The following is a 15,316-nucleotide window of genomic DNA, read 5'->3' on the forward strand; positions in this document are numbered from 1 at the left end:
ATTATAATAACAATATTGCTGTTATTCAGACACTCTGTGGCACGTATTTCAGATAAGTGAATATTCAGACAGGTGAATACGTATGATGATGTCATTGAGCATGAGAAATGTCATCATGGGAGAAAGAAGATACACATGTGAAAAGAACAAGATTACGTAAAAACCTTGACAGGCACCTTAATATTGTTTTTGTTTTGTTTTTTACTGTAGTATAATTGACTTACAATATTATATTAACTTCAGGTGTACAACATAGTATCTCAGTATTTTTCTACATTACAAAATGATCACCACAGTAAGTCTGCCTTCAACTTGTCACCATGAAAAGTTGCTATAATATTGTTAACTCTATTCTTTTTGCATTACATCACATTACACCCTTGTGACTTATTTTGTTACTGGAAGTTTATACCTCTTAATCCCTGTAACTTATTTCCCTTAAATCCTCACTTCTCTCCTCTCTGGCAACCACCAATTTATTCTCTGTTTCTATGAGTCTGTTTCTGTTTTGTTATGGTTGTTTTTGTTAGGTTTGTTTTCTGTGTGTTTATATTTCTTCTGTTTGTTTTTTTCTGTTTTGTTATGTTTGTTTTTCAGATTTCACATATAAATGAAGTTATGATATTTGTCTTTCTCTGAGTTATTTCATTTAGCATAATAGTCTTTATGGCTATCCATATTATCACAAAGGGCAAGATTTCATTATTTTTTATAGCTGAGTAGTATTCCATTAAAACAATCTGTATCTATCTATCTATCTATATATATATATATACACACATATATATATACATGTATCTGTGTGTATATATATATATATGGTTGCTTCCATATCTTGGCTATAGTAAATAATGCTGCAATGAGCATAAGAGAACATATGTCTTTTTAAATTAGTGTTCTTGTTTTCTTCAGAAAAATACCCAGAAGTGGAATTGTTGGATCATATAGCAGTTCTATTTTTAATTTTTTTAGGAACCTGCATACTGTTTTCCATAGCAGCTGCACCAATTTACATTCCTACTAATAGTGCATGAGGGTGTCATTTTCTCAGCCTCCTCACCAATGTCATTCTGACAGGTGACAAAGGAATCTGACATTCCTTTCAGGTGTCTGTTGGCCAACTGACATATGTCTGTATGTCTTCTTTGGAGTGTTTCTATTCAGGTCCTCTGCTTAGTTTTTAATCAGATGGGTTTTTGATGTTGAATTGTATGAGTTCTTTGTATATTTTGTATATTAACTCCTTATCAAATATATCATTTGCAAATATCTTCTCCCATTCTGTAGGTTGTCTTTTTGTTTTGTTGATAGTTTCCATCACCACACAAATGTTTTTCAGTTTGGTGCAGTCCAATTTCTTTTTGTTTAGCATTTTTTTTTGGGGGGGGGGGGCTTTCATTCCCGTAGTCTAAGGAGATGTATACAAATCATACATTGCTAAGCCCAGTGTCAAAGGGTATTTTCCCTATGTTTTCTACTAAGAGTTTTATGGTTTCAGGTCTTACATTTAAGTCTTTAATCCTTCTGAGTTTATTTTTTATATAAGAAAGTATCTATAATTCAGTTTAATTGTTTTACATATAGCTGTCCAGTTGTGCAAACACCATTTATTGAAGAGGCTGACCTTTCCCAATTGTATAGTCTTGCCTCCTTTGTCATAGATTAATGGATCATATAAGCAGAGGTTTATTTCTGGATTCTCTATTTTATTTCATTGATCTCTCTGTCTCTGTTTTGCTGAGGTGCCATACCTCACTGATTAGTGTAGCTTTGTAGAATAGTTTGAAGTCAGAGAATATGATGCCTGCAACTTTGTTCTTTCTTCTCAAGATTGTCTTGGCTATCTGTACAAATTTTAGAAGTATTTATTTTAGTTCTATGAAAAATGCCATTTATATAGGGAGGGATTGCATTTGAATTTGTAGATTGCCTTGGGTAATATGGTCATTTTGGCAATATTAATTCTTTCAATCCAAGAAGATGATTTGTTTTTCCATCTTTTTGTGTCATCTTCAACTTCCTTTGTCAGTGTCTTGTAATTTTCTGAGTACAGGCCTTTTACCTCATTAGTTAGATTTATTCCTAAGCATTTTATTCTTTTGATACAATTGTAAATTGGATTGTTTTCTTACATTCTTTTTCTGATGGTTCATTGTTTATAGAAATGCAGGTTTATTTACATTAATTTCGTATCCTGAAACTTTACTGAATTTAGTATCATATCACGTGTAAACAGTGACACATATTTCTTTTCCATTTGAAGTATTTACTTTCTTGTCTGATTTCTGTGGCTAGGATTTCTAAGGTGTAAAAGGATTTCCAAATTTGAAAGTGTCAAGAGTGAGCATCCTTGTCTTGCTTCTCATCTTAGAGGAAATGCTTTCACGTTTTCACCATTTATTAATGATATGGTCTGTAGGTTTGTCCAACGTAGTCTTTATTTTGTTGAGGTGTGTTCCCTCTATACCCACTTTGTTGACCTTTTTTATAATAAATTTATGTTTAATTTGTCAGAAGCCTTTTCTGCATCTACTGAGATGATCGTATGATTTTTATTCTTCAATTTGTTATGCGGTAGATCACACTGATTTATGGTTATTGAACTACCCATCCTTCCATTCCTGGGATAAATCTAACTTGATCATGGTGTATGATCTTTTTAATTTATTGTTGAATTCGTTTTGCTCGTATTTTATTGAAGATTTTTCCATCCTTGTTCACCAGTGATATTGGCCTGTAATTTTCTTTTTGAGGGGTGTCTTTGTCTGGTTTTGGTACCAGTGTTCTGCCAGCCTCATAGAATGAATTCAGTTTTTTGGAATATTTTGAAAAGCATAGATGCTGACTCTTAAAATGTATTGTAGAGTTCTGTGATGCCATCTGGTCCTACACTTTCGTTTGTTGGCAGTTTTTTTTTAATACTGACTCAGTTTCAGTGCTGATAATTGATCTGTTCATATTTTCTATCTTCCTGATACAGTCTTAGAAGATTATAAGTTTCTAGGAATTTATGTATTTCCTCTAGGTTGTCCATTTTACTGACACAAAATTTGTCATAGTAATCTCTTATGAATGATCCTTTGTATTTCTGTGCATGAGTTGTAACATCCCTTTCATTTTTAATTTTATTTATTTGGGCCCTCTCCCTTATTTTCTTGATGAGTCTGGCCAAAGGTTTTTCTTGTTTCTTGAGGTAGATGTATATCATTATATACTTCCCTCTTAGAATTGCTTTGGCTGTGTCCCATAGATGCTAGATCATTGTATTTCCATTTTCATTTGTCTCCAGGCATTTTTTAATTTCTTCTTTGATTTCTTTAGCATACTGTTTCAACTCCACATATTTGTGTTTTTTTGCAGTTGTTTTTTTTTCCTTGTGGTTGATATCTAGTATCATACTGTAGTGGTTATAAAGGGTGCTTGATATGGTTTCAGTGTTTTTAAACTTGCTGAGACTTATTTTCTAGCCTAGCATGTGATCTGATCTGGAGAATATTCCATGTGCATGTGCATGTGAAAAGAATGTGTATTCTGCTGCTTTTGAGTGGAATGTTCTCTATATATATACATATATAGATAGAGAGAGGAGAAGGCAATGGCACCCCACTCCAGTACTCTTGCCTGGAAAATCCCATGGATGGAGGAGCCTGGAAGGCTGCAGTCCATGGGGTTGCTGAGGGTCGGACACGACTGAGCGACTTCACTTTCACTTTTTACTTTCATGCATTGGAGAAGGAAATGGCAACCCACTCCAGTGTTCTTGCCTGGAGAATCCCAGGGACAGGGGAGCCTGGTGGGCTGCCGTCTCTGGGGTCGCACAGAGTCAGACACGACTGAAGTGACTTAGTAGTAGTAATAGAGAGAGAGAGAGGGAGAGAGAGAGAGAGAGATAATATTATATATATCAATTAAGTTCATCTGGTCAATGTGTCATTTAAGGTCAATGTTTCCTTACTGGTAGTTTTCTGTCTGGATGATCTATCCGTTGACTTAAGTGAAATGTTAAAGTCTCCTTCTATTCTCTCCCTTAATGTTTGTTAATATTTATTTGCTATATGTATTTATGTGCTTAATTGGCTTCCCTGGTGAATCATTGGTGAAGAATCTACCTGAAAATTTAGGAGATGTGGATTCAATCCTTGGATTGAGAAGATTCCCTGGAGAAGGAAATGGCAACCCACTCCAATATTCTTGCTGGGAAATCCCATGGACAGAGGGACTATAGTCCATGGGGTTACAAAAGAGTCGGTCACAATTTAGCAACTAAATGATAGCAACATCATGTTGGATAAATACCTATTTGCATTTATTATCTTTTTGTTGGGTTGATTCCCTTAACACTATGTAATGTCTTTCTTTGTATCTTGTTGCAGTCTTTGTTTTAAAGTTTATTTTGTCTAAGTACTGCTACTCCAGCTTTCTTTTGATTTCCATTTGCATGGTGTACCTTTTTCCCTTGTGTCACTTTCAGTGTGTATGTATTTCTAGATATGAAATGAATCTCTTGTAGGCAGCAGGGATGTAGGTCTTGTCTTATTTTATCCATTCAGTCACTCTTTGTCTTTTGTAGGAGTGTTTAGTCTATTTTCATTTAATTATTGATAGACATGTCCTTACTGCCATTTTGTTAATGGTTTTCTGATTGTTTTTGTAGTTCTCCTTTATTCCTTTTCTTCCCTTGCAATCTTCCCTTGTGATTTGATGACTGTCTTTAGTGTTTATTTGGATTCTTTTCTCTTTATTATTGTGTGTGTGTGTTTATTTTAGGCTTTTGATTTGTGGTTACCATGAAATTTATATATAACATCTTTATGTATGGGTATTGATTTTAAGTTCATTATTTCTTAAGCTTGAATGCATTTTAACAGACTTACATTTTTTACTCCTTTGCTCCCACATTTTTGACAACACATTGTACATCATTTTATTTCAGGTATTACTTATCTCCTTATTACAGAGAAAGACGATTTATTACTTTTGTCTTTTTGCCTTCCTACTGAGCTTTGTAAGTGTTTTGATCCACTACCTTTCCTATATTTTGCCTTTTCCAGTGAGGTTTTTCCAGTCATAGCCTTTTTTTAAGTTTCTATTTGTGGCCTTTTCTTTTCCACTTAGAGAAATCCTTTCAACATTTCTTGTAAAGTTGTCTTAGTGGTGATGAACTCCTTTAGCTTATGATTGTCTTTTAAAACTTTCCTTCAATTCTGAATGATACCTTACCAGATAGATTATTTTGGGTGACAGATTTTTTTCCTCCATTTCAACACTTGAATATATCATGTCATTTACTTCTGCCCTGTAAATTTTCTGCTAAAAAGTCAGCTGAGAGTGTTATTAGAGTCTTCTTGTTTATAACTAGTTGCTTTTCTCTTGCTGCTTTTAAGATTCCCTCTTTATATTTAATTTTGGTATTTTAATTATAATATGTCTTGCTGTGTACCCTCTGTCCTTCCTGTACATGGATGTCTGTTTCCCTTCCAAGGTTAGGAAATTTTTCAGCTAGTATATCTTCAAATATACCATCTTCCCCCTTTTTCTCTCTGTTCTCTTTCTGGGACCTTTAGTGTGTTTATTAGTGTGTTTTATGTTGCCCCAGGGGTCTGTTAAATTATCCTTATTTTTTTTAAATTCTTTTTTTTGGTTTGTTTTTTCTGTTCAGCTTGGAATTTCCACTGCTCTATCTTCCAGTTCCCTGATCCTTTCCTCCACATCACCTAATCTACTGTTGATTCCTTCTGGAGTATTTTTTTATTCAGTTATTGTATTCCTCAGCTGTTTGGTTCTTCTTTATATTTTCTAAATCTTTGTTAAACTTCTCACTAGGCTCGTCCATTTTATTTTCCCAAGCTCATTAAACGTCTTTATGATCATCATCTTAAACTTGATGGTGGGAGATTGCTCTTTTCCACTTTGCTTAGTTCTTCTGGGGTTTGGTCTTGTTTTTTCATTTAGGGCATATTCTACATCTCCTCATTTTCTATATTTGTTTTATGTATTAGGTAGTTCAGTTATGTTTCTCAATCTTGGAAAAGTCACATTGTGCAAAGTTGCCTTTGCAGCCCAGCAGCATACTAGCCTCTTGTTACAAGGTCTGTATGTTCTAGTGATGCCTCCTATGTGGGTTGCATGGGCTCTTTTGTTGTGACAGTCAACTACTGTGGATGTGCTGGCAGGCAGGCTGGCTGTCATCCCTGTTAGCAGCCAGGCCCTGCCACACGCAGTGGCCGATGGCCCACTGTGGACAAGGTCGGATCCCAGTGGAGTTGGCCACGTGGCTCAGGGCGGGGGTTGGGGAATGGGCCCAGGCTGTGCCAGTCCACTGATGGACAGAGTTGTTAACAGCTTAGTTTTGAATTGGAAGTATCAATATGAACTCATGATATGATTATTAAAAATGCTTTGCTGACTCTGCTAAAAAATACCAAAATGACAGCAATAAGCATTCCTAACACCAGATCATGGTTTCTAAATGCCACTTCTAACTAAAAAGAAACTAACACTTCTTGAAGTTATAGATAAATCAAGAATGGAGCAGGGATATGTATAAGATGACTGAAAAAATTACCAGTAGCAGTTACTGGAAAGCAAGAAAACTATCAAAGACTGCTTGGGTTGTGTCAGAACATCGCAAGAGCCAACTTGAAAAGGCCAAGGAAGGACCGTGTGTACATCAATAAATATAGTCCTTTTCTACATGAAGTGTGTATACATGTGTGCATGCTAAGTCACTTCTGTCATGTCCTAACTCTGTGCAGTCCCACGGACTGTAGCCCACCAGGCTCCTCTGTCCATGGTATTCTCTAAGCAAGAATGCTGGAGTGGGTTGCTGTGCCATCCAGGGGATCTTCCCGACCCAGAGATAAAACCTGCATCTCCTGCATTGCAGGCAGATTCCTTACTGCTGAGCCATGAGAAAGCCCTTACATGAAGTGTACTTCAAAGTAACCAAACAATTAAAGAGAAGTTTATTTTTAGAACTATTCTAGCTAATAATTGAGGAAGAAATCATAGAATTAAAATGGTGCTGTTTTGCACTTTAATGAATTAGCATTGCATCATGATCATCAGTCAGAGAAGGCAATGGCACCCTACTCCAGTACTCTTGCCTGGAAAATCCCATGGACGGAGGAGCCTGGTCGGCTGCAGTCCATGCTAAGGGTTGGACACGACTGAGTGACTCCACTTTCACTTTTCACTTTCATGCATTGGAGAAGGAAATGGCAACCCATTCCAGTGTTCTTGCCTGGAGAATCCCAGGGACTGGGTAGCCTGGTGGGCTGCCATCTGTGGGGTTGCACAGAGTCAGACACGACTGAAATGACTTAGCAGCATGATCATCAGTGGCCAATAACACAGAATAAGATAGAGAACCAGGTATTATGTATCTCTAGGTGGAAATACAGTTTCACCCATGAGGGGCTTTTGTCAAAAAAAAAAAAAAGAAAAGGAAAGGAAGAAGGAAATTGAATGGGAATTTTATTAAGTCTTCTACATAAATCTGCCAAGATAAGAAATACAGGGGACAGAGGAACATGTAAAACAAAACTATAGGGATACAATAAGCAAAAATTCAGACTGTGGGAACAAAAGAAGAAGTGGCTCGGCTTTTTGATTAACAACAACAGCAACATGAAAACTGCAAGGGACAAGTGTGGGGAGAAGCTACAGATTAAAAGATGACTGCAGGAGACATCAATCAGGTGCAGTGCGTGTGCCTTATTTGCACATCTTGGTTAAAAGAAACTATGAAAATATATATTCACAAGTACACAAGCATATCAGTGAAAGTGAAACTGCTCAGTCATGTCCAACTCTTTGCAACCCTATGGACTGTAGCCTACCAGGCTCCTCTGTCCATGGAATTTTCCAGGCAAGAGCACTGGAGTGGGTTGCCATTAAACAATTACAGAAGGATGAACACCAACTGAATATTTAAAGACATTAAGGAATTGTTGTTTTCTCTGTTTAGATGCAGTAGTGGTATTGTGAGTGTGTCAGTGTGTGTTTACTTTGACTCCCTGTCTTTTAGAGGTGTACACTGAAATTACATGATGGCTAGGATGTGCTTCAAGATAATACAAGGGAGCAGATGGGAATGAATGGGCATAAAGATAAAGCAAGATTAGTCATGAACTGATCATTGCCAAAGCTGAGTGATGAATACTCAAGGGTTCATCAAGCTATGACTTTTATAAAATTCTCCTGAAAAGTTTGGGAACAAAATACTTTCTAAAAAGAAACAACTTGGGACCGTGCTCTAGCTACCATTAGCATTAGCACCATGCTCTTCGGTAGACCTCTTTCCTAAGGAGAAGCGCCTCTGCTCTCTCCTCTTTTTCCTTTGCCTCTTTCTTGTTGCTTATCTTGTCATTGCCTCCACGTTGAGTCCACTATAGAGCAGTCAGAGCACATAACCAGAATGTAAGATAATGGGAGCTTAACAAACTGAGGTCACCTTGGGATGTCCTACATTGCACCTCAGATAATCTTCCGGAATTATCATCCTCCTGGGGTTGTCTCATCTGTTCAATTAATAGTGAGAATATTGATGCTCACAGTTTATACTCCTGTTATTGTGAACTGCTGGTTTATTGTCTATCTCTAATTACAATGCGCTTTCGTAAGAATCTCCCTACCTATTTAAAACAGCTGTTTGAAGCTAGGATCCAAGGACACAGAGGGAAGAGAGAGGGAGGGGCCTCTTTTATTATCAGTGAGTAAATTGGCATTGGTCATCACTCTTGTCTTCTTTTAACTATAGGTATTTATCAAAGTGCTGGATAATAATGATAACGGCCCAGAATTCTCTCAGCCAAATTACGACGTGACCATTTCTGAGGATGTGCTTCCAGATACAGAAATCCTGCAGATTGAAGCCACAGACAGAGATGAGAAGCACAAGCTGAGCTACACTGTCCACAGCAGCATCGACTCCATCAGCATGAGGAAGTTCCGCATAGACCCCAGCACCGGCGTCCTCTACACGGCCGAGAGGCTGGACCACGAGGCACAAGACAAGCACATCCTGCACATAATGGTAGGACCAGCCTGCTTAATGCTCTCCTAGCAGAAGCACCTTCTTAAGGCGCACGCCTTAGCCTCCAGGCGGGCAGGGCCCTTGAATTTTGTAAGTAGTAGTAAATTTGATCTTTTCACAGCAGGGTTGCCTTCATTCTTGCCTTTTTACTTCAGACGGGAATCACTGTTGTTAGATACTGACTCCCTATTTTTGCCAAACTGAAATTTAGACAAATTGTACAGTAAAGGCTCATGACAGCCTGACTCGAAAGGGAAGTAACAGACCGTGTTTCCATAAATCTCCGAGGCTGTGGTACTGGTTCGTGTCCAGAAGATTTGGTGGAAATTTTAAAAGAAGTTCCCTGAGAAGATAATCACAGGGTAATCCTTTATTTGACCTGTACAGTCCTTAGTCCTTAGAAGCATTTAGAGGACTGATTTATTACTTATTGCACTGGCATTGGACCTAGCGATAAATACTGGCTCACAAAAGAGATCTCAGAACTCACCTGAGAAGCCTGGAGAAATAAGTCTAAATTTGGGTTCATAGGGTCTCCAAATTGTGTAGAAGTCGCTTTCATTATAAAGCAAAGTTCGACGAGTTTGCATAAATGAGAAGAGTCGCTTTCATTATAAAGCAAAGTTCGACGAGTTTGCATAAATGAGAAGTAAAGATTAGTAAGAAAACACCCTTGTTTATGACCTAAAACCTGTCCCTTTAACTATCCAAGAGCCCCCTGGGAAATTTCACAGCTACTCCCTATCAGAGGCCCCTGAGTTCCTTAAGACTGGGTAGGAGGGCAGAGACTAAATTTCTGTACTGATTGACTCCAAGATGCACTAAGATGCTGTCAATTCCCAAGCAGCTGAAGTAATGTTCCAGTAAGTGCTGCTCTTTCTTTCCAAGTCTGGAAACCTCTCTGAGCAAGAGGAAAGCTGAGTGCCGTGGTGCTGGCTGTGGTTGCCAGCTGAGAGTGCGGGGAACGGAGGAGGGACTCGGGTTCATCAGATGCATTCCTCTGGCTGCTCATTCATGCGTTCATTGAACAGATATTTCTCCAGCACCCACTGTGTATTACATTCCGTTCTAGACACTGAGGATATAAAAGAGACAAAGTCCTTGCACCCTTGGACATTCGATTGGAAAAGACCTAGATTTCAATAATCCCAAAGTACAGAGTCCAGCGTGGTCCTTAGTGGGGCAGGCTGGTCGATAGACAGGGAACTTAGCATGCTAACTGGCTAGCGTTTACATGTATCTCTTCAGGAACAGAAATCCCCTCCCAGCGACTAACACCATTCTCCAAGCCATGTCTGTTCATTCTTTCCTTAAATAACTCAGAGTTCAGTGTGCTCACCCTGTATCATTTATCATTTATGTAACTGAGTGTTTAGAGCAAACAACTCCTTTATACTGCCTTTCTCCAAGCTAAGCCCTTTTAGTCATTTTGCTCAACTCCCTTCAGGTACTATTTTTGAAAACCCCTTCCCCTTATATGTAAAGGTAGGGTAAGGGATAGGGCCTTTCTTGGTAGATTTTCTAATTTCTTCAAATCTCTCTGAAGTTAGGGGATCTATACCTGAACGCAAAAAAAAAAGCACACATTGGATTAATGCTGCATACAATTATAGCAAAATCATGTGTTATAGAATTGATTAGTTGCAAGCTTCTGCCACAGGACTGGAAAAGGTCAGTTTTCATTCCAATCCCAAAGAAAGGCAATGCCAAAGAATGTTGAAACTACCGCACAAGTGCCCTCCTCTCACACGCTCAACACCTGCTGGACCATCAAAAAAGCAAGCGAGTTCCAGAAAAACTTCTACTTCTGCTTTATTGACTACACCAAAGTAGACTGGTTTGACTATGTGGATCACAGCAAACTGTGGAAAATTCGGAAAGAGATGGGAATACCAGACCACCTGACCTGCCTCCTGAGAAATCTGTCTGCAGCTCAGGAACCAACAGTTAGAACTGGACATGGAAAAAAGGACTGGTTCAAAATTGGGAAAGGAGTACATCAAGGCTGTATATTGTCACTCTGCTGATTGAACTTATATGCAGAGTACATCATGCGAAAAGCTGGCCTGGATGAAGCATAAGCTGGAATCAAGATTGCTGGGAAAAATATCAATAACCTCAGATATGCAGATGACACCACCCTTATGGCAGAAAGTGAAGAAGAACTAAAGAGCCTCTTGATGAAAGTGAAAGAGGAGAGTGAAAAGGCTGCCTTAAAACTCAACATTAAGAAAAGTAAGATCATGGCATCTGGTCCCATCATTTCATGGCAAATAGATGGGGAAACAATGACAGACTTTATTTTCTTGGGCTCCAAAATCACTGCAGATGGTGATTGCAGCCATGAAATTAAGACATTTGCTCCTTGGAGGAAAAGCTATGACCAACCTAGACAGCATATTAAAAAGCAGAGACATTACTTTTCCAATAAAGGTCCATCTAGTCAAAGCTATATTTTTTCCAATAGTCATGTATGGATGTGAGAGTTGGACTATAAAGAAAGCTGAACACCGAAGAATTGATGCTTTTGAACTGTGGTATTGGAGAAGACTTGAGAGTCTGTTGGACTGCAAGGAGATCCAACCAGTCCATCCTAAAGGAAATCAATCCTGAATATTCATTGGAAGGACTGATGCTGAAGCTGAAACTCCAATACTTTGGCCACCTGATGTGAAGAACTGACTTGCTGGAAAAGACCCTGATGCTGGGGAAGATTGAAGTCGGGAGGAGAAGGGGATGACAGAGGATGAGATGGTTGGATGGCATTACTGACTCGACGGACATGAGTTTTACTAAGCTCTGGGAGTTGGTGAGGGACAGGGAAGCCTGGTCTCCTGCAGTCCATGGGATTGCAAAGAGTCGAGCATGACTGAGCAACTGAACTGAACTAAGCTCCTGCCATATGCAAACCAGGGAGAACTGTAAAGCAGTCAGGCAAGGTTCTTTGGTATTTCACAGTGTGGGGGTGTCACATTTTAGAAATTAAGATTGGTTCATCTTCCCAGTGGTTAGGGTTCTCTCTTAGCTCTGGACCTTTATTTACGTTGGTTCCTCTTGCCTGAAATATATGCCACACACCACCTCCCCCAGCATTTTTCCACTTCTACTTGGTTTTATAAGCTAGGCTACATTCTTCTTACTGCTTACTCATATTTTGGCATTTATCTTTTTGCCTTTTATCTGACTACTTACTTGTTTGCATTCCCTAGTCAACTACTGAGGGTGGGAACTGTTGAAACACCTGGGGCCATCTTGGGGCTTAAGAGATAATAGATGATAATAAATGTTTGTTGAATGAATGAATGAATGACAGTGCCTACATTGCATTCATTACTTCCACATGTCAGTTTCCCCTTTAGAAGAGCCGCCATCCACCGTTCCATTAGCAACTGTTGAGGCAAATTACAGAGGGCTGGGTGAGGGAGACCAGAGGAAAGCGCTGTGTTTGAGATATTCAGGCTTCAGTTCCGGCCTGAACCGGACACAGGCCAGAGGCCAGGCATAATGCTGAGCAATACAGCGTGGCCTCAGCTCTCACCGTGTTCATAGTCGATGTCCCCACTTGCTGGAAGCACGGTTAGTTACTGAGAACCTACTCGGCCTGGGAACGGGTCAAGCACTTTCCGTGCATGATTTCATTTTGATTTCACTGTAGGCACAGCCATGTGAATTCTTTGCAACTTAAAGATTTTAGTCCTATTGCTTCTTGTATTTTGCCTCAAGGTCAGAGATCAGGAGTTTCCTTATCGAAGAAACTTGGCCCGAGTCATTGTGAATGTGGAAGATGCTAACGATCACAGCCCTTATTTTACCAACCCACTCTATGAAGCGTCCGTGTTTGAATCGGCTGCTCTGGGATCAGCTGTACTGCAGGTGACGGCTCTGGACAAAGACAAAGGGGAAAATGCAGAACTCATGTATACCATAGAAGCAGGTGAGAGCTGTTGCAGACAGCAGCATCATGCATGGCACTGGACCCTCAGGAGTATTTATCACCGTGTAAAATTCTCATAGTTACCACTGGCATGTCTCCAAATGGATTTTTTGGCCAAGCAACTGCCCTATTTGCTCAGTGATGGTGTATTAAGTTCTTGGCATTTCAGTAATATGTTTTCCATCATTGACAGCAAAGAAAGAGTTTCCTTTTATTGTGTTCAATCTCAGATTTTTCTGGAATGGAGAAGAGAGGAGACTGCATAATAAACTCTGTGGCTTTTTCTGATGGGTCAACAAGCCCATGGCCTCAGACTGAAATAACCAAAGCCTCCCATCATAGGAGGGCTGCCAGACAGTTCTGTGAATTGAAGCTTAAAGATCATTGTTTTCTTGTCAGCAGGTGGGCTGTGGGCTGTGGACTTCAAAAATGCCCACACTCCGCACACCCCAGTTAGTACAGACTCCCTTCATTGGAGGTGGTATGAGTAGCATGGTAGTGGGTAAGGACCCAACAGCCTGCTCAACCTGACAGAGAAATAAATACAGGCTCTTGTGTTGTTAAAACTTAAGAGTATTTTAAAAAGTCAATTTTAATATCTAGAAGGCAAGACCGTGGTTTACTGATGGTCTGAAGATGGACACTTAGAAAACACTTATGATAGAAGAGATGAATGTCCAAGCAAGGAGAGGACCGTAAGCCTAAAAATTACACAGATCCTTTTTCTGCTCAATTTTCTCTTTCCCTGTTTTGTCTTTTTTGAACATTCAGGCCACATATTTCCAAAGTGTTCTGCAACATTATGTCTGCCGTGCATAATGCCAAATGCTGTCTCCTTTCATGCTAGCACTGGAAACACTTCTTTCTCTTGATTTATATAAGGAACATTTTTGAGAGTGGTTGAATTAAAATATGAATGCTACAATGACAACTTTGGACTAAAAAGTTTTAGGAAAAAAGCTAACAATCTTCTTTAAAAATAGCCCCTCTATTGAATGACAATATAAAACTATTTCCTGTATTAGACACTGACATTTTACATGAGACTGTGTAAACTCTATACCAAAAAAAAAGGACATGGGTTCATAATAGCCAGGTGCCCCAAGAGAATTTGTCCATTTCTTTTCCAATTTTCCATAGAGTTTCCTTTCACCCTAAAGCTTGACAGTGCGTGTGTGCGTAGATGTGTGCTAAATCACTTCAGTCGTGTGCAACTATGTGCCCCTGTGGACTGTAGCCCGCCAGTCTCCTCTGTCCATGGGACTCTCCAGCAAGAACGCTGGAGTGGGGAGCTGTGTCCTCCTCCAGGGGATCTTCCTGACCCAGGGATCAAGCCCACGTCTCCCATGTCTCCTGCGTTGGCAGGCGGCTTCCTTACCACTAGTGCCACCTGGGAAGGCCAGGCCTGACAGTACTTTTTTTTAAACGCTATTTTGCATTTCTTGTTTATCACAGGCCATTTTAATTATTTTGTTATTCATTCCTTGTTCCTTTAGTTTCACAAATAATATAGGGAAACTTAAAAAAATAAATATTTAAATACTGCCACAGGAAATGTGGCAATTCAGTAACTCTCTATATTCATTCTGCAGTTCTCCCCTAATCATATGTGTTTTTTTCTTTTCTCCTCATTCATTTATGCATATACCTTCTTTTATGTCATTGTAATCATTTAGGTATATGGTTTTAGTTCTACTTTGCTTAACATCTTCTAAGCATTTGTCCGTGTGTCTACTTGTTTTTTATATTTGTCATTAGGGATACTACTTCTCCTCTCAGATAACCAGACAATTTCAAAACCAATTTGGGGGTTCTCAAAGAGTAATTTAAGGGTAATTTACCATCCAGCTGAAAGTTCTGTGTTGTTTATCTTTCAGCTTCCAAAGACTGTAGCCGAGTGCTAATCATAGAGAAATAATTCAGTCATTTCTTCAATTAAAGCTAGGCAGAAAAATTTTTTTTTCCATTAAAATTTCTTTTCTACAGAAAACTTGAATTTCCAGAAAACCCAAGGCATGCTATGTATCTCAAAGAATAAACTTTGATTAGATGTATAAAAAGCTAATGAGAATTACAGGACAGACCGACCTATGCTTGACCTGGATTGGTTCTGGTTAAGCCAAGTTTCTTTGCAGATCATGGTAAAAGACAGGCAGATCCCAGCTAGTTCAGGAGTTTGAAGCAAATAACAAGAGTTTGGTGTAAAGTATTGTTGTTATTCACTAAGTCATGCCCAACTCAACTCATTTAAGTACTCTCACAAAGCTCAATAAGGAAGATTTCACTCTCTTTATTGGTGGTTCGTATTTAAGGCTTCCCTGGTGGCTCAATGATAAAGAATCTGC

At 39.0% G+C, this 15,316-nt stretch overlaps 1 protein-coding gene across 1 annotated transcript in view; it reads left to right on the forward strand.

Annotated features, from left to right (window-relative positions):
- FAT3 (FAT atypical cadherin 3) overlaps positions 1–15,316 on the forward strand; it is an 801,278-nt gene that overhangs the window by 661,089 nt on the left and 124,873 nt on the right. Inside the window, 2 exon segments of the mRNA XM_027532628.1 lie at positions 8,762–9,037; positions 12,761–12,971. Of these exon segments, the coding sequence (XP_027388429.1) occupies positions 8,762–9,037; positions 12,761–12,971 (487 nt within the window).

This window comes from Bos indicus x Bos taurus, chromosome 29 (assembly GCF_003369695.1).
Source record: "Bos indicus x Bos taurus breed Angus x Brahman F1 hybrid chromosome 29, Bos_hybrid_MaternalHap_v2.0, whole genome shotgun sequence".
In the NCBI taxonomy this organism is placed as follows: Eukaryota; Metazoa; Chordata; class Mammalia; order Artiodactyla; family Bovidae; genus Bos; species Bos indicus x Bos taurus.